The 26,738-nt window shown below is 41.9% G+C and overlaps 1 protein-coding gene across 2 annotated transcripts in view; it reads right to left on the bottom strand.

Moving 5' to 3' along the window:
• Positions 1-15,269: 15,269 nt before the first annotated feature.
• The window catches only part of GOSR1 (golgi SNAP receptor complex member 1), a 52,380-nt gene continuing 40,911 nt past the window's right edge, over positions 15,270-26,738 (bottom strand). For both annotated transcript variants that reach the window (XM_008526830.2, XM_008526831.2), the window contains exons 8-9: positions 22,478-22,560; positions 15,270-19,306 (exon numbers count right to left, since the gene is read on the bottom strand). In XM_008526830.2, the coding sequence (XP_008525052.1) occupies positions 19,182-19,306; positions 22,478-22,560 (208 nt within the window). In that variant the 3' untranslated portion in view covers positions 15,270-19,181. The remainder of the gene's footprint in view (positions 19,307-22,477; positions 22,561-26,738) is intronic.

Here is a 26,738-nt window from a genome sequence, read left to right as displayed (position 1 = left end):
TGTACACCAAACTGATATCAGCAGTCACCATGGTGTGGGTGGGGGGGTGGCACTGGGGAGGTCATCAAGGCGGCCTTTCTGTTTTTATTCCATATACCTCATGTCATCACAATCTTACAACGACCATGTATTTCTGCATTACTTTTACAATTTAGAATTTGATGTTTTAAAATAGGGATGTATGAGGGATGGAAAATGTTCCCCATTATCCATCAGCCGAGTGAATCAATGTGAATATCTGAGCATTTTTCTTCCAGGCTTTTAACAAGGAGTTTGTCTTTGATCTACAGCAACAGTTGCTTTGTAATATAAGGACTCAACCAAGTGCTCTTTGCGTGGTAGCTGGACTCGGCAGAGCTGCGAAGCCAAGGCCCCTACCGTTTCTCTCAAACCTGCCTCCTCACACATGCTAGCCTCCCCTGACCGGAAGGACACACAAAAACGGGCACAAGGCAGGTGGGAGGGGGCGGGCGCTGTCAGAGGGGATGGAAGCCCGTGGAATCTCCCTCCTTCCTCTGACTGACCGGGCGGGTCTCCAGGAAAGCTTCTTCCCTCAGCATCACTTCCAGGGGCCCCCCCGAGGGCTCACTTCTGCTGACCTTTGCTTTGGATTCCATTCTTGCTCTTGGCCCTCGCCCTAGAACTGGATGCTCTGGTCGTCGGGCTCTGTCTCCAGACTCTCGCCCGGTCCCCCAGTTCCCTTTGCTGCAAGCCTGCCTGCCTCTGACCCCGGCTGGAGGCTGGAGGCGGATGCCTCTGCTACCTCCTCCTTCCCCTACTGCAGCCAGAGCCCCTTTGCTATGTGCTACCCTTTCTGAGGGCCTGTGGCCGTAGCAAGATGTCTGTTTAAGGGTCAACTTGGATGCTGGAAAGTGCATGTAATGGGATTGAACTTGGATATAAGAATGGTCCTGTGTGACCTCTTTTCGCCCCTCAAACCACACCCCATAGCCCTCCCTAAACCCATCTGTCTGTTGAGGGCTTTGGGAAGCTGAGGGAGGTCCCAGGGCACAGAGGTCCCAGGCCAGGCTCCTTCTGGCTGGTTGGCCAGGAAAGACAGTCTTAGGACATTCTCCAGAGACGGGGACACACACGGAGCTCCAGGCAGGGCCGGACATCCCTCCCAGGGTAACGAGAGCGATGAACTCATGTTTGATCATGGCCTGTGGGAGCTGCTCTCGAGCTGGTTAAACAGGCAGGAGGTAAACACGCAGCGAGGAGACCCAGGAAGGCGGCTCCCTGCGCAGCAGGTCTAATTATAAGCTCAACATAATGATGACAGGACCGAAAGTGGGAAACAGAGGGAAAAACTCTCACCAGCCCCTGGTCTCTACATTTCTACTGCCAGGTGTGTTCGCTCTCCCTCTTGGTGACTTCCCTCGGAGTATACAGTGGTTTTTTTTCCCCTTTAATTTCTTTCTGATTCCAAAATTAATAGAACTTTATTTTGGCAAACTTGGAAAACACCAAAAGTGTAATGAACAAAACAAAAATACCCCCAAATTGCATACTCCAGCCACTCTCTTCAACATCGTGGCCTTATTTTCAGTAGCGCACCTGCCGCTGTCTGAACTCATCTTGTCGATTTGTTTGCTTGTTTTCTGTCTGTTTCTCCCTCACCACAATCTCGTCTATCTTGTACACAGTTAATGCCCAGGGCCCAGAACAGCACTAGGCACACAGTAGGTGTTTTACAGCATGTCTGATGAAAGAATGAATCCAGGGCAATGGGTGTATTTTCACTCAGTTGTGATCACCCCGTTCATGCTATTTTGTATACTGATTTCTTCATGTTCTTCATGCCATGGGGGTGGTGTGGGGGATGGAGAGGGGGTGACCCTGGGCCCAGGCCTAGGCACTGGGGGAAGGCACAGAGAAGGCAGTCCAATGATGTGTTAGAGTCACACACCTGCCCCAGGCGGGGACATCTCATCTTTGGGGTTGTCTGTACAGAAATCCAAGAGGTTAATTAAACTTGCTGAAGGTCTCGCAGCTGGTCAGCAGTGGAGTTAGACTTGGAACTGAAGATACAAGAAAAGCTTCATCTTTTAGAAAAAAATATATCAAATCAGAAATACACGTTACATTTTAAGAAGGCTTTTAATTAAAAAGAAGTTCTGAAGCCCATCTCAGGGATGTAAACGTCCTTTTCATTTGGATCCTGTTCTATCAAAAGCCTTAGTCTGTGCTGATAAGAAAAATGGATTTCACAAGATTGAGATCAACAAAGAGGCTTGGCAGCTGACTAATTAACTGAGACAAAGGTCTTACGGGAGTTTAAAATTAGGTGACCCTTTGTTCTCATTCAATGCAAGAAGATAAAGATTTCCTTGCTGTCAAATTGGTTTAAAGTTAGAGTTTGCCTTTATCCATCTGAAAAGTAAAGCTCTATGTTTGTAAAACATATTTCAGATAATTGTGAAAAAATTGGGGTTAAGGTAGGAGATGGTAATAGTTCACCAATTGTATGTATTCATTGCTTCAAATGAAACTAAATATCAGTTGTACTTGCTAATTAAAAAATAAAGTATCCCACCTCTCTGGGTCTTTGTTCTCTCCAAACTGAAAATATGCCAGAGTGGCTTTTGAGATGACTGTTGCAATTTGCTGTCTCCTGCCAGCAACAGTTTACAAATGTGATCAATCCAACAAAGAGCTTCTGACAGTTTCTCGGTTAAAATCCAGCTCAGGCCTTTCCATCCCCCAACCCAGGCTCCTTCTCAGCCGCCTCTTCTGATGCTGTGGGTCTTCTTTCTGGTCACCCACAGCCATCAGCACTTACCCAGCCAGAACTATATCTGGTATGGATTTACCTTCACAGGCCAAACCACCATTTTAATGAGAAGCCTCAGGGTTCTCATACCTGGGTGACTGCTCTTGTTTCTGAGGAGTCTGTTCTGAAAAGTTTCCTCCAGCTCAGTCCTGGCCCCAGTGGGAGCCCTGGTTGGTGCATTCACATGGAGGGCAAAGTCCTGCCTGCCCAAGGAGCCTCCTTGAGGAAGCCAGGCCCCAGCAGGCTGTACTATCAGAGAGCCCTCTGCCCCAGGATGCCTCCCTCGCTCAGGGGCGTCTCCCCAGGGCAGAGCAGGGGGGCGGGGAGGTGGAGGGTTGGGGAGCTGAGCCCTGGAGACTCGCTCTCAGGAGGACACTTGGTCCTGCAGGGCAGGAAAGCCACCTGTCCTGAGCTTCTTCCCGCTTGAAGGAGGGATTCAGTGACGCAGAAATTAAGAAAACTCTCCATTTGGGCACACGGGTATATGATTGCAGAGCAAACAGTCTGAAAAAGTCACCCCCTTGACAGATGCATAATCGAGGGCAGACAGGCAGAGCACAGATGAATTAAATCCAAAGTAAATTGCACAGTTTCGTTTTCACCAAAACCTTCAGTCTTATTCTTAATGCTAATTACCTGGGGGAAAAAATCATAAGATATTCTGTTCCACTCTCAGAAGCTCTATTTTATTTTACTTTTTGGTAGGTTTTTTTTTTTTTAATTTTTTTTTTACTTTTCCTTTTTCTCTCCAAATACCTCCAGTACATAGTTGTATATTTTTTAGTTGTGGGTCCTTCTAGTTGTGGCATGTGTGACGCCACCTCAACATGGCCTGATGAGCAGTGCCATGTCCACGCCCAGGATCCGAACCAGCGAAACCCTGGGCCGCCAAAGCGGAGCACTCGAACTTAACCACTGGGCCACGGGGCCGGCCCCTCAGAGGCTCTATTTCAGATTAACAAATTCACATTCAACCAACATTCCTTGAACATCTAATATGCACCACTTACTTTCACAAACGCCATCGCATTTGATCCTCATGACAACCTATTTTAAACAGGGATTAGTCTCCCCCTTTTACAGATGAGAACACAAAGGCTTGTAAACGTTGACGTTATTATCCAAGGCCATGCAGCCATGACCACTGGAGAATCTGACATCTTTGCCTTCCACCCTCACAGTAAAGAATCTCCTGCCTCAGTTTTAAGGCCACAGTTGTTTTGTTTTTTTAATTGTGGTAGAATACACATAACGTAAAATTTGCCATCTTACTCATTTCTAAGTGCACGGTTCAGTGGCATTAAGTACATTCACATTGTTGTGCAACCGTCACCACCATCCATCTCCACGATGCTTTTCATTTTGTAAAACTAAAGCTCTGTCCCAATTAAACACAATCTCCCTGTTCCCTCTGCCCCCAGTCCTTGGCAACCACCATTCTACTTCCTGTCTCTAAGAATTTGACTGCTCTAGGTACCTCATATAAGTGGAATCACACAGTATTTGTCTTTTTCTGACTGGCTTCTTTCCCTTAGCATAATGTCCTCAAGGTTCATCCATGTTGTAACATGTGGTAGAATTTCCTTCCTTTTTAGGGATGAATAATATTCCGTTGTACATACATATCACATTTGGTTGATCCATTCATCCATTAATAGATGCTTGGGTTGCTTCCACCTTTTGGCTATTGTAAATACTGCAGCTATGAACATAGGTGTACAAGTATTTCTTAGAGACCCTGATTTCAATTCTTTTTGGGTATATACCCAGAAACGGAGTTGCTGGATCGCATGGTAACTCTATTTTTAATTTTTTGAGGAACTGTCATACTGTTTCCATAGCAGCTGCACCATTTTACATTCCTATCACCAGTGCACAAGGGATCCAATTTCTCCACATCCTCACCACTGTTCTTTCCTCTCTTCTTCCTTCCTTCCTTTCTATCTTTCTTTTTAATAGCAACCATCCTAATGGGTGTGAGGTGTAAGCCCACAGTTTTACATCCTGCTCATTGTCCCCAATAACAGGGAGGATGTAAAGGGAAATGAGCTCTGTTCCTATGGGCAGTGATGAGACAGACATTAGGATCTGCCAGTGAAAGGCACTGAAATATTAACAAGGCATAAATAAACGGAGGAAAATACCATACACATGGATTGGAAGTTTCAGTATTGTAAAGATGTTAATTCTCTCTTAATTGAGCTATACAATTGGTGTAATCTCAGTGAAAATCCTGCAGGCTTTTCATGGAAGCTGACAAAGGGATTCTGAAATTTACATAAAAATGCAAAGGACCAAGAATAGCCAAGATAATCTTGAGGAAAAGAACAAATCTGCAGGATTTGTACTATCAGACTCATTATAAAGTTCAGTATTAAGATAGAGTGGTATTGACCCAGGATAGAAAAATAGGCTAATGGAAAAGAATGAAGGATCCACACATATACAGTTACTTGATTTATGAGAAGTTGACACACCAGTGCAGTGAGGACAGGATGGCCTTTTCAATAAATAACGCTGGGTCAACTGCGTATCCATATGGAAAAATGAATATTGCCCTCTACTTCATATCACACAGAGAGATCAACTGCAGAATAACTATACTTCTAAATATGAAAAGTAAACCAGTACAGCTTCCAGAAAAAAATATTGGCGGATTTCTTCCTGGACTGGGGGTAGGCAAAGATTTCCTAACAGGATTAAAAAAACCAACTATAAAGAAAAAAAAAAATTGATAAATTGGGTTACATTAAAATTAAGAGCTTCTATTCAAGAAAATCATCATTAAGAAAGTGAAAAGACAAGCCACAGAATGGGAGGAAATATTTACAATATATTTATCCAATAATAGAAAATTTAATGGAAAAAGATAATTTAATTAATACATGTGCAAAAACATGATATTATAAAAAGGATATCCTAATAGCAACTGAGCATTTAAAAATGCTCCCCTCATGAGTCATCAGGGAACGCAAATTCAGACTGGCAACATCAAGCGTTGGTAAGGATGTGGGGGAATTGGAATATTCATACATTGCTGGTGGGAATGGAAACTGGTACAATCACTTTGGAAAAATGTTTGAGAGTATATCCTCAAGCTGCATATGTGCATAGCCTATAATCCAACAAGTCTTCTCCTAGGTACATATAACCAACAGACAAGTGTACATCTATGTCCTAAAACCATGTTCAAGAATGTTCAGAGCAGCACAATTTGTGATAGTTCCAAACTAAAAACAAAAATTATCCATCTACAATGGCTAAATAGAATGTGGCTATTCATACAATGGAATACTCTAGGAGCAGTGGTTCTCAGATGTTAGTGTGTATCGGAATGACCTGGAAGGCTTGTTAAACTACTGATTGCTGGACCCCAACTGTCTGTCCCCTGGCACCACACGAAACATATCTTACATTTCTTCCCCTTAACTGTCCTTATCAGAGTTGGAGATGACTGCCAGCCACCCCAAGGAGAGAGTGTTCTCTCCTCCCCTACATCAGCAAGGGAGGGGACTAAGGAGGCACAAGAGGCCTGGTTTCTGACCAGTAGTACAAACATAAAAGTCTCTCTTCTTTCAAGTCAGTCCTGCACCCCTGACTTTGTTGATATGCTTATGAGCATTACCTCACATAACTCTGACAGGATAATTAGAGCACAATTATGACATACTTATGGCAGCCATCATTATCCCCATTTTATAGAGAAGGAATTGACCACTAGCTGGATTAATTGCAAGGTCATGCTTCTAGGCAAAAGTAGAGATGAGATTCAAACCCACATCTGACTCTGGGTCCAACGCTCCTTCCTCCATAGCTGGCTGCCTCCCTGGAATGCCAGGCACGCTTCTCCCTCTTCTCTGTCCATCCAGGTGCTACCAAGTTCCAGGTCCAAGGCAAAGCCTCCCTCCTCCAGGAAGCAAATACTGCAACTCAAAGCAAGGTGCTTTTTCCTGATGTGAATATAATATTTTTTAGCTTATAGTAATGTGCTTCTGGGCATCAAAAGTTCAGGCCTGAAAGAGCTCCTTTAGACAGTGTCTGCTGTTTCTGTGGCTAATTGGCTGTCTGGGGAGGTGGATGCAGCTGCAGTGAAATGCTGATCTTTCAGCCTAATCACTTGGAGTGAGCTGGGATACCGTTTCCTCCGTACATCAGCATTTTTGAAACAGCTGCTTATGACTTTCGCAGAGCCCAGTGGGAAGTGGGGACTCCCTAAGAGCAGCCAGCGGCCTGAAGAGACTCAGCACCAAGGCCAGCGTCTCAAGCCCTGCAGGAGGCTAAGCCAAAGGGCAGAGGTGCTGAGCCCTGGCTGCAAGTGGGAATCACCTAGAGATTGTTCAAAAAATTTCAATGTCTGGGCTCCACCTCAGTCCAATCGAATTGAAACCTGTTGGGGCAGATCCAGCATATATATATATATTTTAAAGCTCTCTTTCCCAGGTGACTCTAATATGCAACAAGGATTGAGAATGACCATAGTAATGAACCAACAAATACGAGATGGAGTGTTCCAGAGAATACGCAGCACCATGGGACCATGAGACTTAGAGTTTCTGGGGTTTTTTTTGTGAGGAAGATTGGCCCTGAGCTAAGCTCTGTTGCCAATCATCCCCTTTTTGTTTCTCCCCAAAGCCCCAGTCCACACAGTTGTACATCCTAGCTGTAGGTCCTTCCAGCTCCTCCACTTAGTCCTCCCTCTCAGCCCTGCTTCCAGAAAAACTATTCCTGGCCCACTCTAAATGGGTGAGTGCCACTCTCCACTCTTGTGTCATTCTTCTTGGGCTCCCTTATTCTTATATCCACAAGAAATAGCCTACACATTCATCATGGCAAATTGGAGAGCTCAACTGGTTCCAATTCAAAAAGCAAACAGACAAACACACACACTCAGAAAGAAACCAAGAGGCTTCAGACATAACAATAGCCTAGGAGTTGGCAGAATACGTCCTGCTTTCAAGATTTTTAAAGAGAAAAATAAAGTTTTGCTTGGTTATTTACAATGGTATAAAAAATTGGAAACCAGCTCATAGTAAAAAACACAGGGTGTTGGTTATATTTGTACAATTAAGCAATCAGGAGTTGGGTGTCTGCATAATGAAACTCAATGCAGCCATAGCAAAGTATGCTGCATATGAAAATTTAATGACATGGGAAGCTGTACATGCTGCATTACATGAAAAAAATCTGATCATAAGACAATATGTACCATATGATCTCAATTTTGTAAAAAAATATGCATGTAAGTGTTCAGACATTTGGAAAATGAAAAATGTTCCAAGTGTTAACAGCCATTATCATAGAATGTTGGGGAAATAGATAATTTTTATTTTCCTTGTATTTTTCTATTTGATCCTTATGTCTACAATAAATACACATTAATTTTGTCAGGTAAAACAGCAATAAAAAAAGCTTAGATGCTGAACCAGTGAATTGATCCATAAGAATTTGTCATTTTCAACAGAGGGATGCAAGGAGTTTTAGCCTGAAATAAAATTTCATAGCATAATCAATGTTATTCAAATAATGACAATATAGATCCTTTCCTAGAATAAAGAATGTCTTTAAGGTAAATGTCCATGTTTCCTTGGAGTTAAATATTAATCTGATTGAACCCAGCCCAGCCTAGGATATGAATTTTAGTTTATGTGAAATTTTTATGAACTAATTAGTGGGTTGGATCAAAGAACAGGACCAGAATAGAGTCACAAAGAGGTCTTAGGGGATAAAGCATTTCTTGTTAATTCACCATTGCTTTCTTAAAAGGACAGGAATGTGGATGAGGCACTTAGCTACCCAGGGTCTAAACACAACACCTACCAACCTAAGTCATGTCCCAGGTGGGAAGCAGGGCTGGAAGCAGAAAGCAGGCTCTGAGAAGGAAAATTTCCCAAACCTTATCACAGACAAGCTGGGAGAGCCACTCCTGGGTTCTCTTTCCATAGGTCACGTTCAGCAGGGAAGAAGGAGGAAATTAAAAAGCTGGAACAGTATTCACTTATGTATAAATACCAAGTCTTGCTTGATGGGGTCTTAGAGGAGCCATGACAGACATCATTATTGCCACCTGTGCACCACTGTAAATAATTCAGTATGATATGATGTAAAATGCTCATGGTCCCATTCATGGATCAGTGCTCCAATTTCCTACCACTGTGGAGTTTCTGACATGCCCTTGGCCAAAAAGAAGAGTGTCCATCCATACATTAAAAAACATGCTTTCAATACTGACATTTTTCAAAGCAGCCTATTTCTCTTTTTAAAAGTATAATTTAAACAAAAAATGCAGTATATGCAGGATGAAAAATGAAGAGTCCTTCTCATCTATGACCTCCAGTCTGCTCATTCTGGTTGCCAGAGGCAACTGCTCATGCCATTTTCTTAGATATCTTTCCTAATATTCTACACATAAAACAAACAACTCATTAAAAACGTGCAAAATATTTGAACAGACATTTCACCAAAAAAGATATGTATGTGACAAACACATGAAAGACGCTCAGTAGCATTAGTTATTGGGGAATTGCAAAGTAAAACCACAATGAGACATCACTACGCACCTATGAGAATGACTAACACTTGAAAGACCAAATGTTGGTGAGGATGCAGATGAACTGGAATTCTCATAAACTGGACTGTAAAATGTTACACTTTGGAAAACAACTTGGAAATTTTTTAAAAAGTTAAACACACACTTGGCAATTGATCTGGTCATTCCACTTCTAGGTATTTACCTAAGAGAAAAGGAAATATATGTCTGTACCCAGACATGTACATGACTGTTCATAGTAGCTTTATTTGTAATGGCCCCAAATGTCCAACAACAGATAAGTGGATGAGCAAATTGTGGTACATCCATACAATGGAATACTATTCAGAAATAAAAAAGAGCGGTCTCTTGGTATACCCAACAGCATGGATAGATCTTAAAAGAATTATGCCAAGTGAAAGAAGTCAGACCCCCTCCAAAAGAGTACCTATTGTATGATGCCATTTATAAAACTCTAGAAAATGCAAACTAATCTATAGTGACAGAAAGCAAAGCAATGGTTACTTGGGGATGAGGGGGTGGGAATGTGTTAGAGGCAGGGATCTACAAAGGGGCACAAGGAAACCTTTGGGGATGATGGATATGTTCACTATATTGATTACAGTGATCAAATTGTTCACTTTAAATATTTGGAATTTATTGTATGTCAATTATACCTCAATAAAGCTGTTTAGAAAAAATATGTGTGTGTATGCGGAACGTGCATGTCATTTTCCCCACTTAACAACATATCTTGGAGATCATGCCATATCAATACATAGTAAGTTACTTTTCTTTTTAACAGCTGAATAGTATTCCATGATATGGATTTACATAATTTATTAAGCCATCCTCCTACTGACAGACATTGAGGTTATTTATAGTCTTTCTTTGACAATCAATGCTGCTATGAACATCCTTATGTATACACTTTTTTGCACCTATAAGATAAATTCTTAGAAATGGAATCGTTCAGTCAAAGGTTATATGCATTTATGATTTTGGTAGATATTGTGAAAGTGCCCCATTTGTCTCAGTGGCTCCAGTCCTGCCTGCTCTGAAATGGAAGGGATGGTCCTCATCTGGATTCACAGAGCCGCCAAGCAGCTGTCTGAGTGCCACGGAGCGAGAACTTCCTCGATGATCACGCTCCTATGAGCCGATTGTGCAGTCCTGGTTTGCAGTCATGCTCTGGTTCCAAGTCTTCTTTGCCGATAGGATTGTCTTGAAATAGTTGTGGGAAATCAGGCACCTTGTACCGTGGTGCCTATTTCACCCGACCGATCACAGGGAAAGCAAACTGAAGGGCTGGGCCGCTGTAAAACGGTGAGGTGGCAGTTAATGAAGAGGCGACTGTATCTGACGACATTCATTGCCAAGTCGAACAGCCACTGCACCTTAACGCAGGGCACCGGATCCTTCCATTGATCTCCCCCTTCTCTTTCTCTTTTTAGTACTTATTGAGCACCTATCATGTTCATTGATAGGGGTTTTTGGAGCACAAAGGAAAAGAGGATGCACAGAGTAGGGACAGGTCAGGAAGTCTTCCCAGAGGAAGAGCCATTTAAGTAGTTCTTTTTTTTTTTGAGGTGAAACTCACATAGCATAAAATCAATCATTTTAAAGTATACAATTCAGTGGCATTTGGTACAGTTACATCGTTGTGCAACCACCACCTCTATGTAGTTCCAAAATATTTCATCACTCAAAAGGAAACTTGATATTCATTAAGCAGTTACTCCCCATAGGGAGGGTTTTAAAACAAGGAGGAAGCGTTACACGGGCAAGCTTGGGAAGGAGGCCATTCTAAAAGGGGAACTTTACAAAGGGCTTGGGACATCAAGTCACTTGGGATGGTGCAAATGCGTGTGTTGTGGGGATGAAGAAGTGACGGGATGAGGCACAAAGGAAGGCAGGGCAAGGGCGGTGAATGTAAGGTGTCAGCTCTGTCCTACAAGCAGCTCGAGCTAATGAAGGGTGGTGGGGGAGTTGGTGATTACGGGACCCATCTGAGTAACCTTCATTCCTGAAGAGATAGTGTCAATGTTAATATGAATTCAGTTTCAGCCAAGGTTTCTTAACCTTGGCACTACTGACATTTTGGGTTGGATAATTCTTTGCCATGGGGGCTGCCCTGTGTGTTGTAGGATATTTAGCATCATCTCTGGCCTCTACCCACTACCTACCAGTAGTATCTATCCCACTGCACCCCAGTTGTGACATCTCCAGACATGTTGTCAAATGTCCCCTGGGAGAGGGGCAAAATTGCTCCCAGTTGAGACTGCTGGAAGGACTCTGACTCCGTACTCCACAATTCTGAGGAGCGGGTGAATGACACGGTGCTGTGGGAGGCACCCTCTCCGAGCTGTATGGAGACAGCAGGACACAGGGCAAGACCACTTCTGAGGACTGGGATTTGGGTCCTAAGCTTAGAAACACAAGCAAATTAGTGTTAAAACATTGTGGCATTTTAAAAAATTCCTTCCTCCATTTGTTCAACAAGCACTTAAAGCCTACTATGTGCCAGGTACTGAGGATACCACCCCTGGCATGAGTTGCTGAGGGATTTAGCATCTCTTTCACTTCCCCACAAAAGAAGACCTCTACATTTTGTAGAGAGTATTGGCTCATCCCAGAAGGGGCAGAGAAAGGAGCAAGGTGAGGCTGTGGGAGAGCGGTGGGAGACTGGCAAGTGGTGGTAGTGGTGGTGGGGTCACTGGGATCAGCTTGTGCCTTGCTCCCTGCCAGTGTCGCAGTCCCTCACAGTGCTCCTGGGAGTGGGAGCACCTCAGGGCAATGGCTGTGGGGTGGGGTGCCCCAGGCAGGCTGAACCCCAAGCCCAGGGGCTCCTTGACAAAGATCCATGTGCTCAAGGGTGACATAGAAGCAGAGCAGCTGGTGGCTTCAAGGAGGACTACATGGGCTCAGACAGTGAGCACATCCATGGGTCCAGTGTGGACTGGAGTGCCTGCCCCAAATGTTCTGGACTGCAAAAGACTCTTGGGAGCTTTGCACAACCAAAGAGACAAGGGGAAGGAGCTTCAATTACGACCAAGATTGATTTTTTTGTTTGTTTTGCTAAGCTCAGTAGGATGGGGGCTCTGAGTCAGACATAATTGAATTTAGAAGAGTTATGTGGCAGTTTCTGCATAAAGTTCATAAACATTATATAAAGGTGAACAGACACTGCCCTAGCCTCCAGGGACTTGCCGTCTAATGGAAAACTCCTCCTGCCCCCACATTATTTTTTGAGAACATTCTGAGGAATTCTGTACCATTGTCATCTTTTATTTGATTCAATCTCTACAACTGCATAAAGTTGCCAGAGTCCATTTTGCAGACAAGAAAGCTGAACTTAGAGTGGTTTAGCGACTTGCCCATGGCCTGAAAATATCAGATGCAGTGCCAGAATACAGAACTTCTGACTGCAAGCCTCGTTCTGTCCACTGCCCCAACCAGCCCTTCTGATTATAGCTCACGAGCAATGAGGAAACTTGGCTTAGGCAAAGGCCAGCTGATGGCTATCGGGTCTACTCTGATCTCTTGGACTTCTTTCCTTATCTGTAAAAGGAGAACACTGCCTCACTAGGTGAACAGGATTTTGCCTGTATGTATGCATGAAGCAAAGTGCCAGGTGTACATTCCATGCGTTAACTCACTATAACACACTGGCACAGATAATAGTCTCGAGCTGCCAGACATTCTTGAATAGAGTGATGAGGGGTTGAAAGGTGTTTCGGGAGATAAACTAGGCAGGCTCTGTGCAGAGCAGGCTGAGAAGGGTAGGTGAGAGGCAGGGCCCCCAGCTCAGAGGGCAGCTAGTACATGGAGGTCAGTAAGGTACAACAGGACCCAGGCTTGTGGGACATGCAACAGGAGACAGGAGAGGGAAATGGAGAGGACTGAGGACTCATTCCAGGGTGAAAAACACAAAATGTCATCTTCTCGGCATATTACCCATGATGAGAGGGAGAACCATCAGGATTAAGGGCCACATTCATTTAGAGATAACTTGTCACTTTGGAGGAAATGATGATGTTTAAACCATACTTTTTTGGCACTGAGTTAAAAGCAGCTGCGAACCATATTTGCCTGCTCGCCCTCAAGCTGTAAGTAATTTCATGAGTAAAAGGCTGATTGGATGTTCGAGAATATCTAAAAGAAATGTACTAATTAAGAGAAAAGCGACTGTTTCCTAAGAGCTTTATATCTCAAAGGAGGGAAACGGAATATCACAGGTCAGGATAACGAACTGAAAGAGAGTTGAAAGAGAGTTTTACGAGGGTGAGGAGAACACTGTCAAGTGATCTCCAGGATTCCTCTAAGCAGAAAGTTACAGACTTTTCAGCACCCAACCTCCTTAGCTTTTAAATGTCTTCAGAGAATTGACAATAGAGTTTTGCAAGCAGAGCAGCTTTGCCGCGGCGGGGAAATCTTAGCCGAGCGGAGCGGAAGGCACCAGGCTAAAGTGTATTCCTGTCTGTTCCAATGCAGCCAGAAAATGTGTCTTCCGGAGAAGCAGACTTGTTTTCCTCCTGGCCTTTGCTTTAGAGAAACAAGAGAAAATGTCCTGCTAGCAAATATCTTCCATGAGATTCTCCTGCCACCTTTTTTTTTTTTTCTTCCAGGCATCTCTGATATCAGAGAAGGCATGCTGGGGCTGAGCCTCACACCCTTTCCCAAGGAAAGGCCAGGTTAAACAGGAGCGGCAGCCCGTCAAAGCCGTTCCACCTGGAAAGGAAACGCACCACGGCCCTGGTTCGGGTGGCACTAAGCACCTGTACTGAAGCGCTTTGTCAGGCTCGGCCTCGGCCCCCTCTAGGAAGAGCTCTCAGGTTCTCAACTAGAAGGTACGAAGAATTGGGCAGGAAGGTTGGTCCAAATTAAAGCTACTAAAAAACATTTTCTAAACTTCAATGTATTACTTCCTGTAAAGGAATAGTGATTTACAAACCACTCCTCTTTATTAAGCACTTGGCTAGTAGTTAGCATTCCTTGAAAATAATCAAGCCACAGGGCTTTAAGTAGATTCTAAATGTATCACCTTTAAACTCAAGCAAAATTGTTGGGCATCAAAGAATGCTCAAGGTTCAAATCCTTGCTTTGCTTTTCACTCTGATTTTGAGCAAATTACTTAATCCTTCTGGGCCTGTTTCCTTATCTGTAAAAGGGAAGGCTACCTCACTGAGTGGCATTGGATTTTACGTATGTCTATGCGGGGGTGTGCACACACAGGGCCGGGCACAGGTTAGGCAGTCAAAAAAGGTTAGGATCCCAAGGAAGAGGTGGCATTTTAGAGGCCATGTGAGTGGATGGGAGGGAAAAGCTGAGGTGGCCAAGAAAGGAAGAAGAGTACGGTCAGATAAAGAGGATAAAGGGTGTTGGGGTGGGGAGTGACTGCTAATGGGGACAGGGTTTCTTTTTTGGGGAGATGAAAATGTTCTGAAGTTAGATAGTGGTGCTGGCTGCACAACTAATACACTAAAATCCATCAGTACATTTTAAAAGGGTGAACTTTATGGTACATGAATTACATCTCAATTATACTATTATTTTAAAAAATGATACAGAAAAGACGAATAGGAACATTTGGAGAGGTGATGGGAAATGAGGGATTTTCAAATTCTCTAGTGGGGTGGAGAATCAAGTTCTGATCTGTAGGATACAAAGTCTTTATTTAGGGAGGGTGAGAATGTTTTTCTTGCTAAATTCTACAGTTTACATTCCCATCATACCTTCTGAAGTTTTATTTTGATAAGAGATTCTCCTTCATTTCTTGGGCTAAATTATCAGTGGACTATTCATATGTTTTTGAATGATGGGCAATAGCTTTTCACTACACACCTGTATTGTTTCACCCTGGGTTTTAGGACATCATGAGAAACACTTACCAACACCAAAGATTTCATAGTCACTATCCCAAACTGTCTCGATGATACTGTTCTAGCACAAACAACCATACGACACCAGTTTAAATTTCTAATTTATTATTAAATTACATAACAAAGCTTCTTCTATACAGTCAGAAAATGCACATTTAGATGAGAACAAAAATTAAGTACAAATACAATAAAACTGGTTCCAAGAAGCCATTTTAAAAGCAAAAAATTAGAAAGTGCATTTGGAATAGATTTTTAGAAGTCTGTATTGGCATTTTTCAAGAGGAAACGTCTTCCATCGTGGTAAAGTGTGAGCGGAATCGAAACCCTTCCCTAAGAGCTAATAGGATGGGAACAGATGCAAATACTTCGATACTAAAGTGAGACTTTAGGTACAGAGAAAACGAGAAAGATCCCCCAAGACATGGCTCAGCTTTGTCTCAGCTTCTTATCCAATAAACATCCTTAGGAGTCACTTGTTCCTTCCTCATTTTATTTTCCCCTATAAAACTTCAGGTATGCAGGTTTACAAAGGAATGATAAGGTTAGTTTATAAAGACCGTGATGAAAAGCTCTGCATCTTTTTGGAGACCAGGCTAAAGAATCCCTAACTCAAAAGGAGAATGAAATTTTCTGAGTGGAACCCATTTGTCCCTTAGTTACATTTGCCACATAATTCAGGGTAACACTAGACACGGCCATTTACCCTCAACAGCTGCATATCGCCAGTTAGAAAACTCAGTCAATTTCCAAGAAGTCAGATCTGGCTACTGATCAAATATGAGGTATGAGAAAACCAAAAAGGCTAGTCCAGTTCTTTAAAGTCCTTCTCGTCAGGTTGAGATTATTTACAGTGAAATAGAGAATTAACAGTGGGAATGAGAGTCCAACGTGCCTCTAGTGCTCGGAGGCCAAAAGTCACTGGATCAAAAGGCTCAGTGAGCACATTTCTCTGTTCAGACGTATTCAGCATCCAATAGGAAAGAACTGAAGTAAATATTATTTGGTTCCAGGTACAAAAAGTGCCCTCACGATGTCTCCTCCCATCACCTGTCTCTATTCTCAGGATTTTACTCCCATGGCTGATCTGGGTACTGGGCAGCAGGGAAAAAGGCGTTCTCTGTAAAAGTGAATTTTGGTACAAAGGAGAGAGGAACAGGGAGAAAGAAAGCTCTTTTCTAACACTAGAAAAATAAAAGGTGAGCAACACTGGTTACAGAGAATCCTTCAGCATCACTAATAATAATAAGGAAACGATGGGAGAGACAGCCAGGACAGATCAGCTAAAGCACTTGGAGATCCGGGCCTGAACTTGAGGAATAGATTTATTACACATTTTTTACTAAAGTTATCAGCACACATTAAAACAAAATCTTAGAAGTATATTTTTTGAAATTTTCTTTTTGTTGCCATGGTTTTTCAAACTTTTTAGTGAAATGCAAAGTTCTGAGTGGTTACTAAAGAGATCACAAAAGGAAAGACCCATTATATAAGACAATGTCTGAGGGAGAATAACTTCCCCTAAGAGACAACATTTGGGACCAGGAATAGAAAACTCCTTCTTACCCGCTGGCTCCGACTGACTTTAACAAGTAACTTACTCTTGGCCCCTGACCCTAGCAACTGGTCTGTAAGGACAGCAAAAAAGGGGAGAAAAACAAGATGGCAAAAAAAAAAAAAAAAAAAAAAGTTAGATGGCATGAAATTGAAAGGGTTCAAATCAGCTATCATGGGATCCACATTGAGCCTCTTACTTATAAACGGCATGCTTCTATTTCCTTAAATAAAGGAACCAGAAGAGGAAAGGATGAGCACTGGCCTAGCTATCGCATTTGGCCCTGGGTCACCTGACTATGGGCTACAGCTCTGGGAGGTTAGTCAGACCTAGCTGACACCAACATCTACACGAAGCTTTTTCAACTTCCTTGGAAGAACTAGTTTATTTTCATAAGGAAAATAACCAACATAATTCTCTTACTTCATTTAAGCATAACCCTACGGAAAGGCTCGTCAGCCAGCAAGTGTGTGTCTGCTTAGCTGCCGCAAGCTGGATCAGCCTGGGTCCTAGTTTTACTCTCACACAATCAGCTTTAACGAGTGCACCAAATAATCAGACCAGTAAAAAAGACTGGTAGTATAATTAAATAAATAACTTTATTTATGATACTTCGGATTCATAAATGCCAACTATATAGCAACCAAAGTCCCATAAATTCTAGCTGAGGCACAACCACCAATCAAGACCCTTTGAAAAATCAAAGATAATAAAGTGTCAGGGAGAGAAGTTTTGTTCTCCCAACAGAGACTTTAATAAACGAACTTACCTCCCTGATCCTTTAAAGTTCACTTTGGGAAAACTTCCAAACTTTATCTTTAAAGGGCATTCCCAATCAACTAACTGATTAATCAACCCATATTTAGAAAAATAAACCCCAAAGATAAAAAAATATATCAAATGCCCTTCACACCCAGAACATAATAAAACTTTGACACCAGAATGAAAAACTTCTCAGTCTCTATTCTAGACCATGGCTTAGTTACCCTTCAGCCAGTATATCAGGTTCATCTGAATGACGCCGTTAGCACACTATGACGTAGTTCAGAACTACATGCTAATATCAATTATTCTCTGTGGCACAGTCTGAAGCCAACACTATAAATACCACAGTAAATTCCAATGGTAAAAAGCAGCCTTCTTTCTTGGTGTGTATATGGCGGAAGTCTTCAAACTATTTGTGGTGGTTCAGTTAAACAAGTAATAAACATACAGAAACTGAGAAATGGTTAAACTTGAACAGAATTCTGGTGGGTGGTTTAAAATTTTGTCACTGTCCAGGGATGGTAATAGAAGACGGGTGCAGACAGCGACAGATTCTGTCACACGCACCTTCAACACCCAAACTATTCTCTGGATGTTTGGAAAAGCTTAACAGATTTGGAATGAACAGGTTTCACAGAGCACAGAATTCCTGGTGCATCAGGCAGTAGTTCTTAAGCTTTTGTTCACAAACTGCAGAGCATTTACAAACAGAATTATCTGGATACTGATCCCTCCAATCAATGTCTTTTTGCATGTGGCCTGTTGAACAGATCCCACTGAAAACTTAGCAGTCCCCTCACTCAGGTACCAGTGTCAATCCCGACATGAGAGGAACAGCAGGGGGCACTGCCAGACATGGGCTATGAGTTTCTTTCGTCATGATAGAACTGAGATTTCATTTTCTTGTGGCAGCAGATATTAATCCAGTGGAAAAAAGGAACAAAAAACAAAAACGACGACTGAATCCTTTTAAAAAAGCTTGTCATTCTTGACGTTTTTCCAGAAATACAGTTAACCCCAGTGTGTGCAGGATTAGAAAAAAAAAAGAAAATGAAAAAAGCTCTTTTGTGGTGTTTGTCTTCTGTTTCAGACAACCTCAACGATGTTGAAGTTGGCCTGTCAGCATCTCAAAGAATTTGTGAAAAACGAAATTTTCCTTGAATACCAAAAGAGTTGGGGGGACAGAGCAGAAATTTACAGCACAGATTATCAAGAAATGACTTGTGATTTCTCATCATGAGTGTAAAATAAAAGGACAAGAACTATTTTTATTCACAACCCAATCTGGTGGCTGAAGAGAAAGCAGTCTTTGGATATACAGAAACCTGGTTTTCTGAAGAGTCCAGCTTAAAACCTGGCTTATCAGCAGCCTTCAACACTATCACTGAAGCACAGAAACTCAGTTTCCGATTGGTTTACTTACCTCCTGGGGAGACAAAAGCAACTGAAAAAAAAAAAATTTTTTTTTTAACTAAAACAGAAGGAAATGAGTGTTAGAAAAGATAGCACAGAAAAACTGTAGCTTCAGCTCAACCTGACCAGGTCACAGAGTCCATCGCCATCAGTCTTGAATTAATCCTGCTGGTCAGGCTATCAGGACTGTCAACTTCTCTTTCCTACTCTTCCTTATTCCAGATCAGGGCACAAAAATGGCGGTTGTCACGAGTCCCTGGAGATGTGCCATCAATGGAAAGCATACAGCAGTAATAGGATGGTACAGACACCAATAACACCACCCAGGATGAGTGAGTCTCGCCGCTTCCTAAGGTTGATTCGCTGGATCAGACTGTTCACAGCAGGAAAACGATCTTTGGGAAATCTTATTAAGGTCATATCTGGAAGAAGCCTCTTTAGCGAAAAGTCATAGGAATCTCAAAAACAGAAATCAGTGGAGTGCAGAAATAATAAGCGATCAGAAGAAATAGAGGAAAGGAAAATCACATTGAGGGAGTCAAACACACATGCCAAAGCTGGGAATGTCCTAGGGCTCAAGGTTCCAAACAAATTCAAGTCTCCCAGGACACTGTGGTAGACAAATAAGAATAACAAAAAGAAACAATTCGTAGAGACAGAGGGAGAAGAAAATAACAGTGATGACAGCTGCCTGGCTTAAGAGACTCCTGCCAGGCTTCAGGTCAGGGTGGGAGGCAACGTGGGGAGGAAGAGAGGAACCCTGCAGGGGAGAGGGGCACAGGTACAGCCAGCTACCCCGACCCCATTCCACTCCTGCCTTTCTTTTTTCCTTTTTCTCCTTCTCTCTGTTTTTTGTGGGGTTTTTTGTTTAGGCTTTTTTTTTCATCCCTTCTCTCAGGAGACTGGGAAGTTTTCAGGAGAAGGATTTTGAAGAGTACTTGATCCTCTCCCCACAGGGTGATAAGGAATTGATGGGAACCAACTCTAGGCTCTGTATAATTAGGCACTGGTTAATTATTTAAATTTTTAAATTTACTTCGCAACAGTAGGAAGGATATGGTAGGAAGGATATGGTAGGAACATGGGTTAAATTGCTCTAGCTGTCCTATTTGAGGAACAAAAAAGGAAAGAGAAAATTTTCAATTTTAGGAGTTTTACAGCAGTCACAACTGTATTTGACTTAGTATTTCAAAATATCTTCATATTCTTACTTGTCTGTATGTTGTAGACCAAAGCACGTGCTTGTGCACCCTATACTGTTTTGCATTTCTAGCAATGATTTCTGACTATACACCTGCAAGTACATCCTCTTCGTTAACAGAGGTACTATATCAAGGTCAAGAAAACCACCTAGGATTCTAGAGAGCTGAAACAATCCTTAGTCCCTGCGAATCCTCCTTGCATTTCCTTGTGACAAAAGGACTCTCAGCAGGGACTATACTCAGTTGTGCACGTGTACACTCTACATCTTGTGTGATTAGGGTCACGCTTTCTTCTAATCTTGAATTTCCTTGTGCATCTAGAGCAGAGCTTTATACTCTGTAGGAATTAATGTGTTTTCTGAATTAATTAAAAGAAAAAATAACAATTTGCAGAAACAATTTTTAAAATTTGGAAGAGCAGGAAGCATGAAGCAATGGGCAAAACTTTTACAAGCTATAAATCTCATATAGAGCAAATGCTCACTTCATCTTTTCTCACTCAGTAAAAGCAGCATCAACAATTCCCTTAGAGAAAGTACACAACCTTTTGGCAACAGGAAACCCAGTGTACAGTGGACATTCTTCTGTCTAGTCTACCTGTAGGGAACCCTCCACTCTCCCCCTATAATAATCTAGTTCACGCCATGAAACAGGGTGGGGCGGACCTTGTCCTCTCCATCAGTGTACATACAAACTCAGATTGGCCAGGAAGAATATCCCCTCCCCTTGGCCAGTGACTGCGTTAGGAAAAGGCAGTGACTCAACATGGGGCAACCACAGTCCCATTGGGACATCTGCCACAGCTGTCAGAAAAGACCCCCTTTTCCACGGGGATTTTTGAACTGGTAGGAGGTGACTCCTGTAGCCATCTCTCTCACCATGAGGAGAAAACCTGCCTGAGAATGAGACCAACACAAAGGAAGGCAGAAATAAGAGATGGAGTAGGTAGGGGGGACAGAGGAAAGGCAGATTCTTGATAATAAAATCTGCGCCCCTGAATCCAGCCATGCCTTAAGCTAAATTCTACCCCTGAAATTTTACAGATACATGAACAAATTAATTCTCTCCTTTTTCCCCTAAGTCAGTCTGAATTTGGTTTCTGTTACTCTCTATGGAGTCCTGACTAACTCACATCCATTTTATTTTATTTTATTTATTTATTTTTTTTTAAGATTTTATTTTTTCCTTTTTCTCCCCAAAGCCCCCCAGTACATAGTTGTATATTCTTCGTTGTGGATCCTTCTAGTTGTGGCATGTGGGACGCTGCCTCAGCGTGGTCTGATGAGCAGTGCCATGTCCGCGCCCAGGATTCGAACTAACGGAACACTGGGCCACCTGCAGCGGAGCACATGAACTTAACCACTCGGCCACGGGGCCAGCCCCATCACACTCATTTTATTTTTTAATACACATTCTTTTGGAATGATTGTAATTTGTGGTAATGATAAAATGAGATAATATATATAACAATACTCTTTAAACTATATAGTCCTATATAAAATATGATTTTGGATATGTGGTTTTATATTTAGGGTGACAAGGCAAGAACAAAATTCACAAAAAACTGGAAAATATCAACAGACTTCAGGATACTGTTTTCCTCAGGCAAAAAAGGTATCAAACTAAAAGTGACCTTAAATTATCTAGGTCCAGAAGATATTCAACTTTGGAAAATTACAGGTCTGTCCTCCCTTAGTAACTGGGGAAGGAAACTTTTCTCCCCTAAAAGGCTTGACTTCTCAAAAAGTAAACAAAACATTTCAGAGTAGCAGGCTTTGTTTACCCACTGGGTTTCTCAGAAGTCTTTAGTAATACTAATTTAAATTGTGAAACTGAAGAATTAAAAAGGTAGAGGTCACGACAAACAAGCGGTCGGATCTATGCCAGCATTCAGCCTGCGAATAACGAGTCACAATGAAGAGACTCTGTCAGCAATCACAACTCATCTAGTATCCGGCTGTCTCCCTCCTTCCCCTTCTCAGCATCTGTCGCTGATTTATTCTCCAAACTGGGAAAAGAAAAAAGAAAAAGCATACAATTTATGATGCTTAGGTAAGGATCAGGTATACTGTGGAGTTCTAACATGGATTCAAGAGCTTTTAAAATATAAAACAAGTTTGTGAATAATTTGAAAATTCACACTTGTAATTTTTTTCTAAATCTATTAACATCAAACCTCCAGTGTGCAATCTTTTAGAAATGGTACTAAACAATATGAACTTCCATAAAGTGGGAGTACAGGACATATTGATATTCTGCAACGACTGACGGCCTCTACTGCGACTGACAATGGCAACCTGCCAAAACAAAACACACAGATTTCCCCCCCCAAAATCACAGATTTCAAACTTTCAAAAAGGATACTGGCCAAAGTGTTCATTTTGCTCTGAATCGACTTCAACATTCCTCTCTGTGAGGTCATATTTTCTTTTGTTGCCATAGCAATGCTGCAAGTGGGAGGGGAGAGAAGACAGTGAAAGTGGCATTTAAGATCATCCTGCATAGATCCATCACATCCTTAAAAGCGAACAGAGAACTAAAGTGAGCAACATCATCTTGAAAAGCAGTGGGCAGGAAAATGGAGAAAAAAGAAAGAAATCACTTCCAAGCCACCTTCCACTGTGATTTTTCTGAATGACCACTCCATCCCCACTGCTATCCTCTGATGGCTTTTTGGACAAGGCAATAGGCCATTTCCTATGACTTTTTTCAAAGTAACAAATGAAATAACAGACAAATCACATATACAAAAGCTTCTTAAAATGGTTTTGAAAGGGGCCAGCTACAAAAACACTCTTAATCAGAAAAAAATATTGAGGGAGAAGTAGGGAATTACAATCATAAAAACAGAACCAGAAGTGTAACATATCACAAAATATTCATATACAAACAGCCCTGAATTTATGAAAAGATTATGTTCCAAAATTCTACTTGAGAATCAAGTAGGCAGATGTAGGACACACATGTCACATTATGCTGGGTTTCCAAGCCAGGTGACAAAGGTCACAGATTCATTAAACGACTGAGAGAGAAGTGAAAAAGTCCCTTCTCTTACAAAGACTGTATTTTGTAGAGTATAGCCTCTTCCATGTGACTACTCTGATATCCTGTTTAAAAGAACCTCAGTTAATATCTTTTTGCTATCACTGTCAAGATTAACTTTCAATAGTCTTATCTACCTGGAGATTAGAATCCTAGAGGGCAGGCTCTGTATCCACACCCCCCCCCCCCCCCCCAAGGAAGATTCACGCTGAGCTAACATCTGTTGCCAATCTTCCTCTTTTTTTTTGCTTGAGGAAGATTAGCAATCTTCCTCTAATTTGTAGGTGGGTCACCACCACAGGATGGCAGACAAGTGGTGTAGGTCCATGCCCGGGGTTCCAAACCTGCAAACCCAGGTTGCCTAAGTGGAGCAGGCTGAACTTAACCACTATGCCCTGGGGCCAGCCACAGTATCCATTTTGATATGTAACACACAGGGGAGTGCTTTAGATATTGACATTATAAAAAGCAATAGGAAACAGAATGTTCTTGAGTAATTCTGAAAATATGTGAAACATTAAAAAAAAAAAAGCAACAGAGATGAAGAAAATCTTAGAAGATGGTGGTAAGAGTACAAATTCCTGACTTCATCTCTGGCCCAATTTCCTCCATGGAGGAACACAAGAACAAAGGCAGACATGCGGGGGAGGGCCCATCTGAGGGCCCAAGTTCTTTTGAGATCTCCAGGGGAGAAAGCCAAGCAGAGGACTACACTCTCTCAAGCAAGGGAAGAACCTGGGAACTAACAGCAGAGACTAGATTTTTCTTCACGCCTGGGGCAAAGACCTAGGTTTCACTGCAGCCCGAGGAGCCTAGACAGTGGAAGATATGGATCTGAATGTACAGGGGCTGCAGTGACAGGCTGAACTGCTCCTAGTCCCTGAAGCTGGGAAAGAACTGCTACGCACAGAGAAACCTACAAGCAGAGAGCCAACAATCTACCAGCTGGTGTGATGCCCAGCCCCGAAGGGAAAAAGCTGCTGGGCCATCCACTACCATTGGTATGCCACTGCTTAAAGGTCTCTAACAGAGCCTGACCTATCTGGTTGCTGATTGACACACTTTTGGACAGGCAACACCAGGTATCCCATTGGAGGAAAACACTAGAGGGAGTACTCTAAGCAAATGACAAATGAATCAAAACTGAAATTTTAAGATTTGAAAAGGCAAAGAAGAAACAAAGTGTGTAAGGAGATACATAAAAGGATATATATTGAAGCACTGTTTGGAACAGTAAAAGACAAACAAGCAAAAAAACACCCACCCCCCAAACTGGAAACAACACTGGAATGGTTTACCAGATTATGGTATAACCACACTATGAAATAATACTTGGTTATTAAAAATAATGAGTTGGGGGGCTGGCCCTGTGGCCAGTGGTTAAGCTTAGTACATTCTGCTTCAGCAGCCCAGAGTTTGGTTCCTGGGTGAGACCTACACCACTCATCAGTGGCCATGCTGTGGGAGTGACCCACATACAAAATAGAGGAAGACTGGCACAGATGTTAGCTCAGAGCGAATCTTCCCCAAGCAAAAAGAGGAAGATTGGCAATGGATGTTAGCTCAGGATGAATCTTCCTCAGCCAAAAAAAAAGAATGAGTTGGTATTATTTCTATTAACATGGAAGGATGTTTATGATATACTGAATGATTAAAGCAAGCTACAGAATGTGTAGAGTAAGAGTCCTTTTTTATTTTAAGAAATAAGCAAAACATCTTTGCGCATGTTTTTATAACACTGAAAAAGGTATCAGAAAGATACACAATCGTCAGTCAGTACAAGTTACTTCAGGGGTAGGAATGGGGGGACGCCAATCAGGAGGTGAACTTTTGCTTTATACATTTTAGAATTATTTAAAGTGTTACAATAAGAACACTGTACTTTTGTAATAAATATCTAATAAAGAAAATTGAAAAAAATTAGAGGAATTCCACCTAGTGATTAAGAAATGTTAATAATATCAACAAAACCAAATCTACTACTGTTATTCACCTCAGAACCACTATGAGTCATGTAATGATTTATAAAAGTTTTCCCCAGATCCTAGAAAAGCTCAAGAATTGAATGGATCAGGTATCTCTGGAGGCAGAACTACGGAATAGGGCTAAAAATGAAAATTTGTAGAGATTTGTACAAGCAGTTGCCAGATCCCTAAATTATCTTCCCCAAACCATGCAGGCAGGTGATTGTCCCCAACTCAGAAAAGACCTAAACTAAGAGAAGAGACCTTAGAGATACCGACACTTTGAAGTTCCCAACAAAACAGCCAGGTCCCTTCCTGATCACCCATTGTGAGGTCTGCACCCAGCAAGTCCGCCTACCCATGCATGCAGAATGAGCGTCCAATCACTGGGTTTGGGAGCCTCAGCCTTAAACATGAACAAAGAGCCAAAAATCACCAGATGTTGATGGCAGCCTCTAACATAAAAGGCAGAGATCCAAACTAACCAACCAGCCAACAGAAAAGTGCCTCTGAGGAAACAGAGACAATAACAGAAGCTTAAGGAACTCTAAAATCAAATATTTAATGTCTTCAAAGAGAGAAAAGAAGATATCACATCCATGAAACAGATAAATAAATTCATGTGTGTGTGAGTGTGTATCCATCCCTTAGGAAAGAGCTTATGTAAATTTAAAAAAGAAGAGTGGAAATAAAAATGTAATACAAGAGTTGAAAGGACAAATTGAGAAAACCTCCCCGAAAGTAGAAAAAAAGATAAACGGAAAACAGAGAAAAGGTATTAAAGGATCAGAAGGCCCAACTGACCTTTTAAATTAAAAACAAAAAACAAAAACAGAGAGAAGAAGGAGGGAACAAAGTGATAAATAACATTAAAAAATTTCCCAGAACTGAAGACAAGTTTCTAGATTGCCCAGCACAATGGACTGGAGAAAACGTATGCTAAGCTCATCATGGGGAGGTTAAAAACAACCAACCAAAAACATAGGGAAAAAGGGCTGATCCTAAAAGCTTCCAGAGATAAAAAGCTTATCATATACAAAGGATCAGAAATTTTAATTAGCATTGGACTTAAAAAGCAATCCTGGAAACGTCTTCAAAAATTTCAAAATTATTTCTAACCTAGAATTCTATATCTTAGCTCAACAATGAATCAAGAATATGAGTATAATAAAGACTTTTTAGATGTGAAAAGTCCAAGAAATTTACCTCCTATTCTTTCTCAGGAAGCTACTAAAGGATGTGGTCCAGCATAAGGAGGGAATAAACTAAGAAACTGGAAGACACTAAATCTAAGAAATAGGTGATCCAATGAAGGAGATCGTTTTAGATGATAGTGAAAGGACATCCCAGGACCAGAGCAGTATAGCAGGCCTAGAGAACAACCATCAAGATTAGAGCAGGAGGAGGCAGGCAATGTCAACTTTACCTTGAATTTTAGATCCAAAAAACAAAAAGAGCACAAGAGTCAACCTAACAACATCCATTGCACAATTAGTTTTTTTTTTTTAAAGATTGGCACCTGAGCTAACAACTGTTGCCAACCTTCTTTTTCTTCTTCTCCCCAAAGTCCCCCAGTACATAGTTGTACATTCTAGTTGTGAGTGCTTCTGGTTGTGCTA

This window comes from Equus przewalskii, chromosome 10 (genome assembly GCF_037783145.1).
Source record: "Equus przewalskii isolate Varuska chromosome 10, EquPr2, whole genome shotgun sequence".
NCBI lineage: Eukaryota > Metazoa > Chordata > Mammalia > Perissodactyla > Equidae > Equus > Equus przewalskii.
Note: the sequence above shows the minus strand (reverse complement) of the source record. Positions and strands in the feature narration are given on the sequence as shown.